The sequence below is a fragment of the Ranitomeya variabilis genome, chromosome 1, assembly GCF_051348905.1.
Source record: "Ranitomeya variabilis isolate aRanVar5 chromosome 1, aRanVar5.hap1, whole genome shotgun sequence".
Lineage (NCBI taxonomy): Eukaryota > Metazoa > Chordata > Amphibia > Anura > Dendrobatidae > Ranitomeya > Ranitomeya variabilis.
Genome location: NC_135232.1, coordinates 643,611,066 through 643,629,482, shown reverse-complemented (window position 1 = coordinate 643,629,482; position 18,417 = coordinate 643,611,066). Strand labels below are relative to the sequence as shown.

The 18,417-nt window shown below is 44.4% G+C and overlaps 1 protein-coding gene across 1 annotated transcript in view; it reads left to right on the top strand.

The window, feature by feature from the left end:
• Positions 1–18,417, top strand: part of STARD9 (StAR related lipid transfer domain containing 9) — a 305,447-nt gene that overhangs the window by 210,997 nt on the left and 76,033 nt on the right. Inside the window, exons 14-16 of the mRNA XM_077261513.1 lie at positions 5,297–5,374; positions 6,559–6,633; positions 14,386–14,565. Coding sequence (XP_077117628.1) covers positions 5,297–5,374; positions 6,559–6,633; positions 14,386–14,565 — 333 coding nt within the window. The remainder of the gene's footprint in view (positions 1–5,296; positions 5,375–6,558; positions 6,634–14,385; positions 14,566–18,417) is intronic.

Genomic DNA, 18,417 nt, shown 5'->3' with positions numbered 1-18,417 from the left:
GAACAATTTTCAACTTAAAAGAATTAAACAAATTCATCCGAGTGGAAAAATTCAAAATGGAGACTCTGAGAACGGCGGTAAAACTGCTGTATCCAGGATGTTACATGGCAGTCATAGACCTTACCGATGCCTATTATCATGTGCCAATCAGCAGAGAGCATCAACAATTCCTGAGGTTGGTTGTGCAGCTGGGGCAGGTCTACACCCACCTACAATACCAATGTCTCCCCTTTGGGGTATCAGTGGCTCCTCGTATCTTTACAAAAATAATTTCGGAAGTAGCATCCTTCGTAAGGAGAGAAAACATTCTACTAGTGCCCTATTTGGACGATTTCCTCCTTATAGCCGACAATCAAGAAGATTGCATAAAAGCAGTTACGACAGTACGAGAGCTGCTTACCAAACTAGGGTGGATAATAAACTTAAAAAAATCAAGATTGATTCCGGTCCAGATACAAGAGTTCCTGGGGATACAATTAAATTCAATCAGACAAGTCTGTATCCTTCCAGACAGAAAAGTCGAGGCCATAAAACATGAGTAAGACAAATACAGGTGGCCCAATATGTCTCGGTGAGGGAAGCCATGTCCCTCCTAGGTATGCTAACTGCAACAATTCCAGCAGTCCAATGGGCACAACTTCATTCAAGGGACCTACAGTGGCAGATCCTGTCAGAACAAACAAAAATACCTTACAACTTAAATCGAAGAATCGTATTGTCACAACATGTACGGGACTCTCTAAGCTGGTGGCTAGATTCCGAAAATCTAAAAAAAGGGGTCCCATGGTCAATCCAGAATCCGGTGGTACTAACCACGGATGCGAGCCCGTTAGATTGGAGGGCACACCTATCAGATCGGATCCTACAGGGTCTATGGGATCCACAAATGCAATTAGCCTCCTCAAACTTGAAGGAATTAACAGCGGTAAGGCAAGCGATTCTTCAAACGGAAGAGGATGTCAAAGGAAAACATCTGGTAGTGTTGTCCGACAACAGCACAATGGTGTCGTATATAAATCGACAGGGGGGAACCAGATCAAGTCCCCTAATGGAAGAAGCAGGAAGACTATTTCTTTGGGCCGAAAACCACCTTTTATCTCTTACAAGTACACACTTAAAGGGGTCAGACAACTTTGTCGCAGATTTTCTGAGTCGTCACGTCCTGCACCAAGGCGAGTGGTCGCTAAATCAAAAAATATTTGGAGAAATCTGTGCTATCTGGGGGCTTCCTCAAGTGGATCTTTTTTCCACAAGGCAGAATCGAAAAGTAGAAAGATTCTACTCTCTAAACCCGAAAGAAAACCCGGAAGGAGTAGATGCGTTACTGCACCAATGGAGATTCCAACTAGCCTATGCGTTTCCCCCAATCCCATTAATCCCCACAGTCCTGAAGAAGATCCGAGAAGAGAAATCACGCATAATCTTAATCGCACCCTTCTGGCCAAAGAGAGCTTGGTTCACTTGGCTCAGACGTATGTCCATCTCGGACCCATGGATACTTCCAGAGGTTCCAAACCTTCTGCACCAGGGTCCAGTGACACATCCTCAGGTTCACAGCCTACACCTTACTGCTTGGAACTTGAGAGGGGACTTCTGCTAGCAAAGGGGTTCTCGGATCCGTTGGTTACTACTCTACTGTCCAGTAGAAAGAAGATCACGGCTGATAAATACCAAAGGGTATGGGGAAAATTTTTAGAATTCTCAGGCCGACGGATAACAGATACCGTTCAGAAAGTCCCTATATCAGAAATCTTAGAATTTCTCCAAAAGGGGCTGGAGAGAGGATTATCTACCAGCACCCTAAAAGTGCAAGTCTCGGCGCTTAGCGCCCTGTTTGACCAAAAGTTGGCTGATCACCCCTGGGTGTATAGGTTCATTCGGGCCTCCTTTACAGCCAGACCATTTAAACCTCGTCCAAAGGTCGCTCCCTGGGATTTAAATTTAGTTTTAAATGCCTTGACCTCCTCTCCTTTTGAGCCTCTTTCCTCCATATCGGAAAAAGCGCTAACTTTAAAAACGGTCCTTCTCATTGCCCTTACCTCAGCCAGACTCATTAGTGAGCTTCAGGCTATATCTATAGACCCTCCTTACACTACATTTCTAGAGGAGAGGGTAATTATAAAATCTGATCCGGCCTTCTTACCAAAGGTCAACTCGAAATTTCACAGGGACCAGGAGATAGTCTTGCCTTCATTTTGTGCCAATCCAAAATCCCAGGGAGAAGAAACCTTCCATTGCTTGGACGTCAGACGTTGCCTACTTCAATATATAGAAGTGACAAAACCATGGCGACAGTCTTCAGCCCTTTTTGTCTCCTTTCAGGGGGCAAACGGGAAAAAAGGCCACAAAATCAACCATTGCACGATGGCTCCGTATGGCTATATCACTTTCCTATTCCTCTTCGGGGCAGGTCCCTCCACCTGGTGTTACGGCCCACTCTACTAGGGCTATTTCCACATCTTGGGCAGAGAGGGCAAATGCATCGATAGAGCAAATCTGTAATGCAGCAGTATGGTCTTCACCCTCTACTTTCTTCCGCCATTATAGATTAAATCTAGGGCTATCCGATCTTGCCTTTGGTAGAAAAGTACTATCTGCCGTTGTCCCACCCTAGAGGTTCTTTCTATTTCTTCCTCTCATGTACCGGTGCTGTCATGGGGAAGGGAAAAAATGATTACTTACGGGTAATTTGATTTTCCAGATCCATGACAGCACCGCTCTAGTTCCCGCCCTATCTTGGTGATGGTGTGTGATTCACAAAAAAAAAAAAAAAAAATCTTAATAAAACAAAAAAAATCTCTTTAAAAAAAAAAAAAAAAACACAAACAAAAGATGGGGTAATAACCACTTAACATAACAATAGATAAATAGTCTTAGAGTTTAAAATAATGTATATATGCCTAAAACTAACAGCGGTTACCTTACATTCTCTGTAAACAAACTGAGGAGAGAGGTGCCGCCCCCATCTTTTATCTCCTATGCAGGTTTCCTGTTCTTGGGGGCCGGACCATCTCTCATGTACCGGTGCTGTCATGGATCTGGAAAATCAAATTACCCATAAGTAATTATCATTTTTTCTGCATGTGCCGCGTAATGGATCACTTACGGCAACACTGCGGTTGGCCTCATTCATTCCCTATGGTATTTGCGGCACTTGCCATGATCTGGCAAATGTGGTACCATACCTCCCAACTTTTGAAGAATAGAAGGAGGTAAAAAGTGTGCGGCGCGCTACGCGCGGCAAATTTTAGGCCACGCCTCTGACCACACCCATTTCACAACTAGTCACACCCATATCCACGTCCCAACCACAGCCATTTAGCACTGCTGATCACAATGTTTTATCTATATATATAATTGTCTAAGGGTTTTTCCGTCTGTCTGTCTTTCTGTCTGTCTGTCTGTCTTTCTGTCTGTCTTTCTGTCTGTCTGTCCTGGAAATCCCGCCTCTCTGATTGGTCGAGGCCGCCAGGCCTCAACCAATCAGAGACGGGCACAGCATGGCGACGATGTCATAATGGAAATCCCGCGTCTGATTGGTCGAGGCCGCCAGGCCTCGACCAATCAGCGATGGGCACAGTATCGACGTAGATGTCATAATGGTTGCCATGGCGACGATGATGTCATAAAGGTTGCCTCGACCAATCAGCGACGGGCACAGTCTGCCGCGAATTCTGGAATCATCATTGTCCATATACTACGGGGACATGCATATTCTAGAATACCCGATGCGTTAGAATCGGGCCACAGTCTAGTATACAATAATTATAAACGAAAAAATATGGCCACAGTGCCCCATACTGTATAATGGCCACACATGATGCTCCATACTGTATAATGATCCCACATGATGCTCAATACTGTATAATGGCCACACATGATGCTCCATACTGTACAACGGCCACACATGATGCTCAATACTGTATAATGGCCACACACAGTTCTCCATGATACTGTATAATGACCCCCGGTCCGGCGTCCGCGTCGGGGCAGAGGAGCGGCTGAACTCGTCCACGAAGATGCGAGTGTCGGCTTTCTCCTTCTCTAGCCCCATGCCTCCTCCGAGCTGCAGCGCGAGAGGACACTTCCTGGATGGTGCAGCTGCTCTCCGCGACCCCCCCCTCCTACCCGCCCGGTGTGAGTTGTGAGTATTGTCTTCAAGGAGGGCGGGTGGGACTCGGAGGAGGGGGGCGGGGCGGTCGGTCGCTTGTGACCCGGGACTTTAAAAAACAAAAAAAAACAAAAAAAAAAACCCTTGCTCAGGTGCCGCCCCCCGCAATGTCGCCGCCCTAGGCACGTGCCCTCGAATGCCTAGTGGCAAATATGGCCCTGATTGCAGTGATTGCCTTAAAAGGTTGTGCAACAAAATATTAAGTTAAGGGTACCATCATTTCTGTCCAAGCCTATTTCATGAGTTTTATTTTTTTTTTAATTCTGTGGAAGCATGATTAAAAAGCAATGTCTGACTTTCATTTGATCATTTTCATAGATTTTTATTATTACATTTGTCAGATTCAAGTTATTTCTGTGACCATTGTGGGTTTTTCTGTCATTAAACGAGGGGTACCAACAGTTTTGACCACGTCTATAGTCTATGCCTAATTTATGGGAAAGGGTCAGTAGTTCTCAATTCTGCTTTGCCTCAATTTAGACACTTTAGTGTCACCAGCTTGGAATGAAAATGTTGAACATCATAACTGCGATTGTCATCTTTGTGGACACGCGTTTAGAATATAAACGGTCATAACATTATGCAAAGTCTAATGTGTGACACCATGAGGTCAGCAACAATTGCGCATGTTTTTACCTAGTCTCATGCTTATGTCAACAATTTCTGTATTGAAAGGAAGCATCATGGATATGACATCCCTCACCATTAATAATTATCCATTTGATGGATCATTTTTCTGTCATATATATGATATCATTTTTTTTTTGCTGCATGCAATAATGCACCATGCTACGCTATTCTGGAAAAAACAAAAAAACAGCAACTCCTATCTGTCTTTTTTTTCTGAGTCCCCGTCAGCTGATTTAGGACCACAGACCACATGTAAGTGGAAGGTGGCAGGAAACAAAGAGCCTGCAAAAGCAAAACAGTGCAACATTTGTAATGAAACCCAATAGCAAAAATGTTTTTTAACCCCAAATATATACATTTCCGTTAAAAAAAAATCAGACAACCACCTTTCAGTATATACATTTGACACCGAATGCTTAAAATGTTTCTTGATAGTTGCTCTTACAAAGCATATTACAAAATATTTGTAAAACATTCTCAAAATGTCTTTTTCAGGATGCTAATGTACAATTGATCAGAGAGCTCAGGGAAGAAATTAACCGATTAAAGGCCATGCTAAGGAATTTTGAAATGGTAAATTCTTCTAATTGTTCCCCTCGGTGTTTGTGTATATGTTTGAGGGATGGGGGGAAGGGGTGTCTATAGATATTGTATATGTCTCTATATGTTTATTATCTGTGATCTATATATTATATAATATGACTGGGTTGTGTGCTTGTCATTGACAGGAATCTGTCACCCCCAGGGACGTATTTAACCTATTAATATGGGCATACAGCTAATAAAAATGTTACATTAGTCCTACCTGTATGCCTCATATAAATGGTTTTGTTGTGGAGAAATCTTATATTCTTTCTTTGTTAATGATTTCTTCCAGGCTCCGGGGCGTGTGATGCCTGGAAAAAATTCCTGCCTTCTCTCCTCATTGTAAGGCTATGTCCACACGTTGCGGATTCGTGTGCAGATTTTTCCAAACCGTTTTTCCAAAATCTGCAGGTAAAACGCACTGCGTTTTACCTGCGGATTTACCGCAGATTTCCTGCAGTTTTTGTGCAGATTCCACCTGTGATTTTACACCTGCGGATTCCTATTGAGGAGAAGGTGTAAACTGCTGCGGAATCCGCACAAAGAATTGACATGCTGCAGAAAATACAACGCAGTGTTTCTGCACAGTATTTTCCACAGCATGTGCACTGTGGATTTGGTTTTCCATAGGTTTACATGGTACAATGCATGGAAAACTGCTGCGAATCCGCAGCAGCCAATCCGCTGCGGATCCGCAGCCGAATCCGCAACGTGTGCACATAGCCTAATACTACCTCCTCCCATCAGCGTCATTTACAGCCCCGGAATCCCACGCCTGCCCACTGCACACCCTCAGAAATACATACCTCATGTTCCCTACTGTGGGCACTGTATACAGGGATCTTTTGTGCAGGCGAGTCACTGTGACCTCCGGTGTGTGCGCTAATAATATGCTCTCCCCACTTCCTCTCTGCTCAGTCGTCACTAGGAACCGTGTGCACCATGACTATTAACATAAAGAAAGAATTTAACATTTCTACACAACAAGACAATTAATACGAGGCATACAGGTAGGACTAGTGTAACATTTCTATTACATGTATGCCCATATTAATAGATCATATACATCACAGTGTGTGACAGATTCCCTTTAATACTTATTCTTTTGCGTCACTGCTGCTATTTATACATATTTGTAAGATATATTATCAAACTTTTTTTGTCCGATGCAGAGAACTATTAGCCCTGCTTTCAGTGAGGAACGAGATGGAAACTTAACAGAACTGGTGCTACAAAATGAACTAAAGGTAAAGCTATAAACGGTTCTACTTTTAATGATTTATGTGTACGTGCCACCACCACGGGACAATATATTTGTTACCCAGGTGACTTATTACCTGGAAGATATATAGAAATGGGAAACACTTGCAAGGAATACTGCAACTTGTAATGAAAATGCGGAAACTACAGCGCACATCCACCAGATATGTAGCCGACCTCCAATCACTGTACTGCCTGTAAAAGAGCATTTACAGAGTGCTAGTGGGATAAAATGTGAAATAACAGTTGATTTTTGGGATGCTGGGTGTCGGACTCCCACTAATCTGATTTGAAGGTCATTGCTAAGGATCAGTCATCAGTATCCTATCATACGAGAGCCCTTGAAGTAAAGGCTAAATTGCATAGCTGAAAATGTTGGTCTCTCTGCTGTGTTGCCCAGTATGACCAACAGATGGAGTAATGTTCTTATATAACGGGAAATTGAAAACAAGGTGGTGGGTAGCGGGACTAGCAGGATATACAGGATATGTAAAAAGGAGTACATGTCCAATAATTGCTACCTGGTAATACCATATGCCTTACATATAATCAGCTAATGTGGGCTATCTACAGCCGTCAGAAATATCAAAAGGCCCACTGCTCAAATCTCAAGTATAGATGCATATATAGCTCCTCCAAAGACAAGATAGAAAACAAATCTAAATATAAGGGGGCAAATCCCCAAAATAGGTAACCAGTTTATTGTATTCAAAGTATATAGGAAGAAATCCTCCTATTACTAGTGTACCTTTCCTAAATATGGCTTGGTGGGTATATATAATAAATCAATAGTAAGGTTACATTAGAGCCCCATACATCGAGGCATAGAGCCCATTTAGAAATCACATAAACATAGACATAATAGACTAATGCCTCCAGTGAGGCAGCAATAGTGATCACCAAACATATAGCAGTAAGTGAAAATAGCAATAATATATAGATGGGTAGAGGGTATATGACCTTATCCAGGCAGTACTGGTCCCTGACGCTTGTTTCGCATATAGCTTCTTCCTAGGGCGTTATCGATCAGGTTTATAGGTTCTCTAATCAGCCAAACTGTTTTCAGCTGTGCTAACATACTTGCACAAGGGTTTTCAAGGGTATTCTAACCATCCATTAGCCTTCTCACACAGTTAGCAAACACAAAGTACCATTAGAACGCTGGAGTGATGGTTGTTGGAAATGGGCCTCTATATACCTATGAAGATATTGCATTACAAACCAGACGTTGGCAGCTAGAATAGTCATTTACCACATTAACAATGTATAGAGTGTATTTCTTAATCATTTAATGTTAGCTTCATTGGAAAAAACTGTGCATTTCTTTCAAAAATAAGGATATTTCTAAGTGACCCTAAACTTTTGAACAGTAGTGTATATGTTGCTAAAAATAATTTTTACTACTCTGTTTCATTAACCATTTTCCAACGTTTGCCTTCTATAGCCTCTGTGTTGCACTCATTTTGATTGGGTACAAAATTGGTAAACTGAGAATGTTTCAGTGAGCTCATTCTGACAATCCAATGGGAGAGGTACTAACTTTTAGCTGTCCTTTTCTGAGCTCCTTTTCAGCTGATTGTCATAAATCAGACCACAGACCACATTTGAACTTGCAGAGAAACAGAGTTTATAAAAGTCAGACGGTGCATCTTTTTGTTTTATAAAAACCCAATTGAGAAAATTGTATAGTCCCAAATACATACATTACAGTGAAAAAAAAATTGTCTTCAGAGATACAGTACAGACCAAACGTTTGAACACACCTTCTCATTCAAAGATTTTTCTGTATTTTCATGACAATGAAAATTGTATATTCACACTGAAGGCATCAAAACTATCCATCCTCCAGCTCCAGCGGTGAGTTTTTGGCGGGAGGTGGGGGTTCCCGAGCTCACAGATGGCTGGACTCTTCTAATTTAGTCCCCGGCTTCGGCCTTAGACTAGGCCGCAGGCCGGGAAAACGCCGCCCACAGCGGCGTCACGCCCACCTGCCTGGCGCTTCTCGGACACTGCGAGAAGCTCCCTTGTAATCTCGGCGGCCATCTTCTGTCCCCCTAATGCCGGTAAAGGGCGCAGGAACAGACACTCCGCTGGGGCACACGGGCACAGGATCTGGGTAAGTGCTCTGCCAAACACTGCTGCAGGTCCTCCCTTCTATAGCCTACTTAGACAGCTGCACGTAAAGTGCTGTGCTAATTTTCAGCCACACACAAAGTGCTCCGCTGATTTTTTTTCTGCCGCAGCATCCCTGCAGCTCCTTTTGGAGGTTAACAAGGTTCAACATGTCTCTACCTAATACCTCCAAAAAGTCTTCTAAAACAGTGTTTTTCACTTCTTGCTTCTCCTGTCAGGCTGCGCCACCAAGCGGGCATACTGCTCCGTTCTGTCATGCTTGTGACCCTAAATGCGCTCAGGGGCCCCCCACCGCGACCGAACCCACGGTGACCAGTCCCCCCTGAGTGGGCTTTCTCACTCTCGCAATCTATGGCTTCCTTGACTAAAGTGATCGAGTCCCTCCAGGATCCATCCAGGAGCAGGACCACTAATCTGCCTGCCCAAGAAAATTTCCCTACAGCAGGGGAATCTTCGGCCTGCAGGGGCTGCTCTCATTCTAGACACAAGCGGGCATCTATGAAGCGTGTTCGAGCTCTTCCCCCAGGCCTTCTGGTGCCTCGGCGTTCGTTAGCTCTGCTTCCCGCTCTCGCTCTCCAGGCACCTGTAGCGACCAGGACTCTGAACCTGAGTCTGATGGGCCCCTTGATCTAGAGTAGCCAGGTTATCAGAGTGCTATAGATAGTCACATTGAGGCCGTCAACCAGCCACTTCAGGTTGATGAGGAGCCTGCGACCTCCCATACGGATAATTCGGTGTCCTTCAAAAGGACCAAGCGTCCTCATAGGGTGTTTGCCAATCACCCGGAGTTCCAGGACATAGTTCAGCGACATAGGGAGCGTCCGGACAAACGCTTTGCAGGTCAGAGATCTCTGGAGTCCAAATATCCTTTCTCTCCTGACCTCCGCAAACAATGGACAGAATCCTCTCCTGTGGATCCTCCTATTTTACGTTTGTCCTCCAAAACTCTTCTATCCTTGCCGGACGGATCTTCCATCAAAGATCCCATGGATCGCCTAGTTGACAGCCTCGCCCGTTCAGTTTTTGAAGCATCAGGCTCGGCACTCTTTCCCTCTTTTGCTGCTACCTGGGTAGCCAAAGCCGTGACTTTTTGGGCAAACTCTCTGCATAAGGCCTTACAGAACAGTGATCTCCCCTCTGACATAGCGGAGCTAGCTAATCAAATTTCCTTGGCTGGCGATTACTTAGTAAACGCTTCCCTGGACGCGGCTAATTGCTCTGCACTTACAGCTTCAAACGCTGTGGCGATTAGAAGAGCACTATGTCTGAGAAACTGGCGAGCGGACTCTGCATCTAAAGAGTCCCTAACGTCCCTTCCTTATCTCAGTGGCCGCTTATTTGGTGAAAAGCTGGACCAACTGATTTTGGACGCTACAGGAGGGAAAAGTACTTCCCTTCTCCAGTAGAGATTCAGACAACCGATCTGCCGACAGCCGCAGGCTCGTTTTCGGTCCTTTCTTGGCAATTACGCATGTACCTCCTCGGCCAGTTCCCCTCATTCGGGGTGTCGCCCCATCAGAGATAAAAGCCCACAGGCCTCGTACAGGCCCAACCATTCCTGGAGGGGCCGCACCATGCAGTCTAGGTCCAGGGTATCCAGGCCCCAAAGATCTTCTACTAAATGACTCTCAATCTTGTCCGGACGACACCAGCAGAGTAGGCGGACGCCTTCTTTTGTTTCCTCATAGCTGGCTTGCAGTCGTTCATGACGAGTGGGTCAGGGATCTGGTGTCCTTCGGATACAAGATCGAATTTTCCTCCAACCCCAGCACATCCCCCCCCCGGTTTCTTGCTTCCCGGCCTCCTGAAGCGCGGAACGCGCGCTGTGGCCTTTTCCCTTGCCACAAAGTCACTCCGTCAAGACGGGGTCATTGTCCCTTTCCCAGAGGGTGAAAGGTTCCGCGGTTTTTACTCAAATCTGTTCATGGTCCCCAAAAAGGATGGAACAGTTAGTCCCATCCTTGGACCTAAAGCTCTTAAACAGATTTGTCAAGGTCCGACATTTCAGGATGGAGTCCCTCCGTTCCGTCATCGCCTCGATGGAGCAGGGTGAGTTCTTTGCCTCCATCAACATTCGGAATGCGTATCTTCACATCCCAATTTTCCCGCCTCACCAATGGTTCCTTCGCTTCGCTGTCCGCGGAGAACCTTTTCAGTTCACGGCCTTACCTTTCGGCCTCGCCACCGCCCCCAGAGTTTTCACAAAGGTCATCGTGGCGTCATGGCCATTCTACACGCTCGGGGTCTAGTCGTGCTCCCCTATCTAGATGACCTACTGGTCAAAGGTCCATCCTTCTAAGCCTGCGAGGAGTGCGTCCGCATTTTCTTGGATACTCTTTCTCGGCTGGGCTGGTTGATCAACTTAAAAAAGTCGTCTCCTGTGCTAGCTCAGCAAATCTCCTTCCTGGGCATGACTTTGGACACTTTCCGAGGGTTGGTGCTTCTCCCTCGGAACAAGGTCCTAGCTCTTCAACAGGGGGTCTGGAAGCTCCGTCAACCGTCCCCCTGTTCCATCCGTTTCGGCATGAGGATTCTCGGGAAGATGGTGGCCACAATGGAGGCAATTCCTTTTGCGCAACTGCATCTTCGTCCCCTTCAGCACGCACTGTGAAGGAACAAATTAAGAAAGATTCTCCATTTTGTGCTTTTGACTCCATTTTCTTGTTGCTTAAAGATAAATTCTGTTATTTAATTAGGTAAAAGGTTATAGCTGCTATGAAGTAACTTTATCTTGTTGTTCACAAGTCTGTTATTCAACTAGGCTATTGTTTATGTTCTGCTACAAGGCCAGAGTGTTCTCTTGGACCAGATAATGGACTCGGGGGGTGTATCGCTATACAAGACTCTGAGGCACCTTTTGGTATGCTTTTTCTATGCCAAGAAGACACGACCATATATGTAGTTTCTGGTTTTTCTTGTATTCTCATGGGTTAAGTTTTACCTGCATTCTTATAGGTTAAGAACTGTGAGCGTGTTCTTATGCTGATTGGTTGAAGTATAATTTCTATGATTATGAAAAGTGATACACAATAAAACGGGGGCCAGAGATCTGCTTGATCCCCCACAAACAGAGACACATGTCTCCGTCTGGTCATTTTCAGTTGCCGGCAAAGCCCTGTAGATTAATTTGGAAATCACTGAGTCAACCGTGAAGGATCAATTTAGATCCTCCCTCAACAGTACTGCTGGACGCATGGGACGGGAGTCCTTTTTCCCTCAACCAACCGTGTCCTCTGACCCCTCGGGTCAAGCAGGAACTCCAATGGTGGACGCTCCGAAACTCTCTTCTCCAAGGGAGGTCCTTTCTCCCAGTCCATTGGCTGGTAGTCACTACCAATGCCAGCCTCCTCGGCTGGGGAGCGGTTTTTGTCATCTCATTTCACAGGGAACCTGGACTCATCACAATTCTCCCCTTCCAATCAATATCCTGGAGATCTGTGCGATTTGGCTTTCACTGAGGCGGTTCCATCATCTCCTAGCTGGCCGCCCCATCCGTTTCCAGTCAGACAATGCCACGGCTGTGGCTTATATAAATCATCAGGGGGACACCTGCAGCAGAGCACATCCTTCGCTGGGCCGAATACAACCACTCGGTCATATCTGTTCACATTCCAGGAGTGAAAAATTGGCCCGCGGACTTCCTCAGCCGTCAAGGTCTTGCCTCAGGAGAGTGATCTCTCCATCAGGACATTTTCCAACAGATCTGCCTTCGCTGGGGTACTCCGGACGTAGACTTGATGGCTTCCTGGTTCAATGCCAAGGCACCTCAGTTTGTAGCCTGGTCTCGGGACCCGAGAGCAATCGGGGTGGACTCGCTGGTCCTTCCTTGGAGTCAGTTTCGCCTTCCTTATCTGTTTCCTCCCCTGCCCTTGCTTCCGAGAGTCATCAGGAAGATCAGGGCGGAGGGCGTGCCGGTGATTCTCATCGCTCCGGATTGGCCTCGCCGGGCATGGTACGCAGAGCTGGTACAACTCATCGCAGATGTCACTTGGCGACTACCACATCGTCCGGATCTGCTTTCTCAGGGTCTGATCTATCACCAGAACTCAGGGGCCCTGTGTTTGACGGCTTGGCCGTTGAATCCTGAGTTCTGACTCAAGCAGGTTTTTCCCGTGAAGTAGTTTCCACCTTGATCAATGCCCGAAAGCCAGTGTCATTGCACTTCTATCATCGGACCTGGAAGATTTTCTTTGAATGGTGCAGAAGTAGAGGTCGTCCACTCGGTCGGTGGGTGCTTCCTGGGCCATTCGGAATAAAGCGTCTGCAAAGCAAGTTTGCAAAGCTGCTACCTGGTCTAGCTTGCACACTTTCTCAAAGCATTATAATGTCCATACTCAGGCATCTGCAAATGCAAGCCTGGGTAGGCGTATTCTGCAGGCAGCGGTAGCGCACCTTTAGACAGCAGGTGCCATGAGTTTACACTGTTATGTTATTTCCCACCAAGGGACTGCTTTGGGACGTCCCACGGTCCTGTGTCCCCCAATGTGGCGACGGAGAAATAGGGATTTTTGTGTACTCACCGTAAAATCCTTTTCTCTAAGCCACTCATTGGGGGACACAGCACCCACCCCTCTTTGGCTTGTTGCCTATGTTGAGCATTATAGTTTTGACATGTTGTACCTACGGTTACATTTTTGTTAATCTCCTACTGCTTGGTCACTAAACTGGTTCTATCAGGACCCAGTGGGCGGTGTATACTGCAGAGGAGGAGTTAACCCTTTTTGTATTTACTTAGTATCAGCCTCCTAGTGGCAGCAGCACACACCCACGGTCCTGTGTCCCCCAATGAGTGGCTCGGAGAAAAGGATTTTACGGTGAGTACACAAAAATCCCTATTTTCAGTTGTTTCACACTTTTTTGATAAGTATATTATTACACGTGTTAATTCATAGTTTTGATGCCTTCAGTGTGAATGTACAATTTTCATAGTAATGAAAATACAGAAAAATCTTTAAATGAGAAGGTGTCAAAACTTTTGGTCTGTACTGTAGATAATAGTGATGAACGACCATGCTCTGATAAGGTGTTATCCGAGCATGCACGTGTGCTGAGTGTCTTCAGTGTGCCCGAAAAATATGTTTGAGTTCCTGCGGCTGCATATGTCATGGTTGTTTTACAGCTGCAACACAGGCAAGGATTGTCTGTTTGTAAGATAATCCCTGCATGTCTTGTAGCTGTCGAACAGCGATGAGACATGCAGCCACAGGTACTCAAATATATTATTCAGGCACTCTGAAGTCACTCGGTTAGCACCTGAGCATGCTCGGATAACACCTTATCCCAGCACCTTCGGTCATCTCTAATAGACAACTCTGTTAAATGAAAGTTATGTGACCCCTCCCCCTTTAATATTGGCGGGATCAGACTACTGTCTATGATGTTGGGGGGTTTCAGATCCTCCCCTCCCCCTACAATATCCAATAAGTATCAGGTTTTTTGAACTGCCGAATCCTTTTGTTTCTACACCCAAAGCGGTCTCCTCTGTCTCCCTGTGCTCAGCCTATGTGCAATGGTGAGTTAAGAGAGCGCAGTTGGCTGACTATTTTCTAAGGTGTATGGCTCTGCCATACATTAATTTGTATTCACATTTTTTCTTGTGATTACAGATTGAGCAGCTCACCAAAGACTGGACGGATAAGTGGACGGATAAAGCTGCGCTTATGGAGCAGTACAATGTGGATATTAACGAGGGAAAATCCCGGGTGACAATAGACTCTGGTTTATCTCACCTCATTGCGATGGACGATGATATTCTCAGCACTGGAGTGGTCATTTATTATCTTATGGTGTGTGTGTTGTGGTGTATATGTCTTTTGTACTTTAATAAATTTCCATATGCATCGTCCTTTTGGACACTTTACAGTAATATATAAAAAATTTGTACAAATTAGAATGCAATTCATGCAAGTTTGAAGATTTCTGCAAAAAACAAATAAGAAAGATAAATATTGAGTATTGACGCCACATGCACATGAAGAGATTGTCGATTCACGCCCCCATTGCACTTACAGGCTAATTTGCATGTGTCTTCAAGGCTCAATTTCTCAGTGCTGGTTCATCGAATTACTCCAAGACAGGTATCATGTTTTATTGTTAAGGGAACCTTTACAGTCATATTTCTAGCTTCATTAGTAAAATTCCTCCAACAGGATGAATTTAAAGGGAATCCATCAGCAGGATTTTGTTCCCAAAACTATATATATCCACATGTAGCTCCTTCATAGACAAATCCATCAATACCTTTTACATGGTCAGTCTGTTCTCCAGGGTTTGAATCAATATGCAAATGAGGCTCAAGTGCTTTCTAGCTTGGGAGTACTTCTCAAGCCCTTGGTCACTCCAGCTCTATACCCTGTCCACTGTTGTTTTCTGTTGCTTGCCTGACAGCTTCTTTACTTGAAGTCACACAGGTGCTGAGCAGGGAAAAGAGCCAGAGTTAAAGGGAACCTGTCAGCAGGATTGTGCTGAGTAACCTACAGACAGTATCAGGTTGACGCCATTACATTGATTATAATGATACCTTGGTTGATGAAATCAGTCTTGTGGTGGTTGTTTAATCTTTATTTTCAGTTAATGATATGCTCGTGTTCCGGGGCGGCCTGTGGGGGGGGGTCTTTATGAGGTACTCTGATTAGGTATTCATACTGATGGCTTCTTACAGGTCACTGATCCCTCACTGACCTGCCTCCTATTTTACATAATGAATATTATATATATATCTTGGGGAAAAAAAACCTTCTGCTGGCAGGCAGTTGTGCCTGTGCTGCAGCATAACATCTATAATGTATATGTAATTCTTTTCTTTGATGGTGTCCATATATTCATAAAAAAAATCAGTTTGAAAATGGTGCTGGCCGAGACTGCGCAGTAGCAGCTATCTGTGATTTGATAGCTACTACTGTGCAGGTGCCGTCGGCCCCATCTTGCTAGAGAAAAAATAAATGGTCTCCACTAAGACTGCGCTGCCTGCGCAGTAATATCTTTCGGTGCAGGCGATATACAGCTCTGACTATTGCAAAATTTTCAGTTTATCTGATTTTTCTCTTTATAGGTATATTTTTGAATAAAATGTAAATTGTTCTTTTATTCTATAAACTACTGACAACATGTCTCCGAAGTTCCAGGCAATACATTTTGCATTTATTTTCTGAAAATGAGAAATAGTCAAAATAATAAAAAAATGCATTGCTTGCAGACCTCAAATAATGCAGAAAAAAAAAAGAAGTTCATAATAATTTAGAAACAACAATCCTAATGTTTTAACTCAGGAAGAGTTCAGAAATCAATATTTTGTGGAATAACCATGATTTTTAATCACAGCTTTCGTGTGTCTTTGCATGCTTTCCACCAGTTTTTCACATTACTTTTGGGTGACCTTATGCTACTCCTGGTACAAAAATTTAAGCAGTTCTTCTTTGTTTGATGGCTTGTGACTATCCATCTTCCTCTTGATTACATTCCAGAGGTTTTCAATGGGATTCAGGTCTGGAGATTGGGCTGGCCATGACAGGGATTTGATGTGGTGGTCCTTCATCAACACCTTGGTTGACCTAGGTGTGTGGCACATTGTCCTGCTGGAAAAACCAGTCCTCAGAGTTGGGGAACATTACCTGAGCAGAAGGAATCGACTGTTTTTCCAGGATAACCTTGTATGCGGCTTGATTCATATGTCCTTCGCAAAGATTAACCTGCCCAATTTCAGCCTTGCTGAAGCATCCCCAGATCATCACCGATCCTCCACCAAATTTCACAGTGGGTGCAAGACCATTAGATGACCAGGTGTTGGACAAAGCTGAAGTTAGACTAATCAGAGAAGATTACCTTACTCCAGTCCTAGTCCTGTATAGTCCAATCCTTATGGTTTTTGGCAAACTTCAGCCTGGCTCTCCTTTGCTTCTCATTGATGAAAGGCTTTTTTCTAGCTTTACATGACTTGAGTCCTGCCTCTAGGAGCCTGTTACGAACTGTTACTGCGTGCACTTCACCCAGCTGCCATTTGTCATTCCTTTTGTACGTCACTTGATGTCATCCTGCGGTTGTTGAGTGACATTCGAATAAGATGACGGTCATCCTGGTCAGTAGAGAGTCATTTTTGCCCTCTGCTGGTCTTTAGCTTCGTTGTCCCCAATGTCTGCTGCTTGACCTCGTTGTAATGGACTGCCATCTTAGAAATTTTAAGGATGGAGGCAACATGATGCTCACTGTGTCCCTCTGCTAGTAAAGCCAGAATTGAGCCCTTTTCCTCACTTTTCCTCCTTTTCTTTTCAACTCCTTTGCATGGTTAAAAGTTATTTTTTAATTTCTATTACTTTTGGGATATCACCAGCTTGTCCTATTGCAAGAGGATTGTGAACACCACAGCAGTGTGTTTTATACTTTCCTTCATTAAATAAGATTTGGTTCAGGTGATCACATAATCAGAAGCACATTAAGTAGAATGAGGTGTCCTCTGGTTGGGATTCAACTGACACTGGAATGGAATGGCTGTCAGACATGTAGAGAAGCTGATTTTTATAAAACTGTGCAGTGGTCTCTTAATTTTTGCCAGAGCTGTTATATCTTTTGAAAACAATGTCCCCTTCTGCAGGCAGGTGATGGCACCTGCACTACAGCATGATTGCATTTATAATGTGCATGTAATTATTTTCTTTGATGGTATCCATCAATTCATAAAAAAATAAAATGTTTAAAAAATAAAATAAAATTTTGAAAATGGCACCGGTGCATTAGCAGCTATCGGCGATCCAAGAAAAAAAACCAATTTGCCTCCGCCAAGATGGCGCCACCGGTGCCTGCGCAGTAGCATCTATCGTCTATCACATTGCCAATTGCTGCTGCTGCACAGACTTGACCATCGCCATTTTCAAACTGATTTTTTTTTTTTTAAAGAATATATGGAACCATCAAAGAGAAGAATTACATACACATTATAGGTGCGATCATGCTGCAGCACAGGCGCTACCGCCTGCCTGCAGAAAGCCCCCCCCCTCCCCAAGATTAAATGTAATGTTCATTATGTAAAATAGGGGGCAGGACAGTGAGGGATCAGCGACCTGTCAGATGCCATACTGATGAATACCTAATCAAAGCACTACATGTAGACCCCCCACAGGCCGCCCGCAGCAAGAGCATATCATTAACTCAAAACTGAAAATGAAGATTAAACAACAACCACAAGATGGATTTCATCACCCAGGTATCATTGACATCAGTATAACGGCGCTAACCTGACAGTGTCTGTAGGTTACGCTGAACAATCGTGCTGACAGATTCCCTTTAATACATTAATTTTTTGCTACGATTATAAAAAAATGCAGTGCAATACTTAATTTGTAGCCTTAGTTTAGTTTGGAATATATTACCTGGCGTTAATAGCTCTATATTTCTGTGCTGTGTAATATATCTTCAGTGCTTATGTAGGCTGCACACTCCAGCTAGAAAGAACTGCTGACTCAGGTCATGTGACCTTGATGACATCATCACAGTTCCTTCTACTCCTCTATATAACTGCCTGCTTATGATTGGCCAGTGTCATATATGAGGCAGAAGTACATCCCGCCCCCCGTGAAAAAAACGGTCTAATAATACCCATTTGGACTAAACTAAAGTCATTAGGTGCCAAATATTTGATTGGCAAT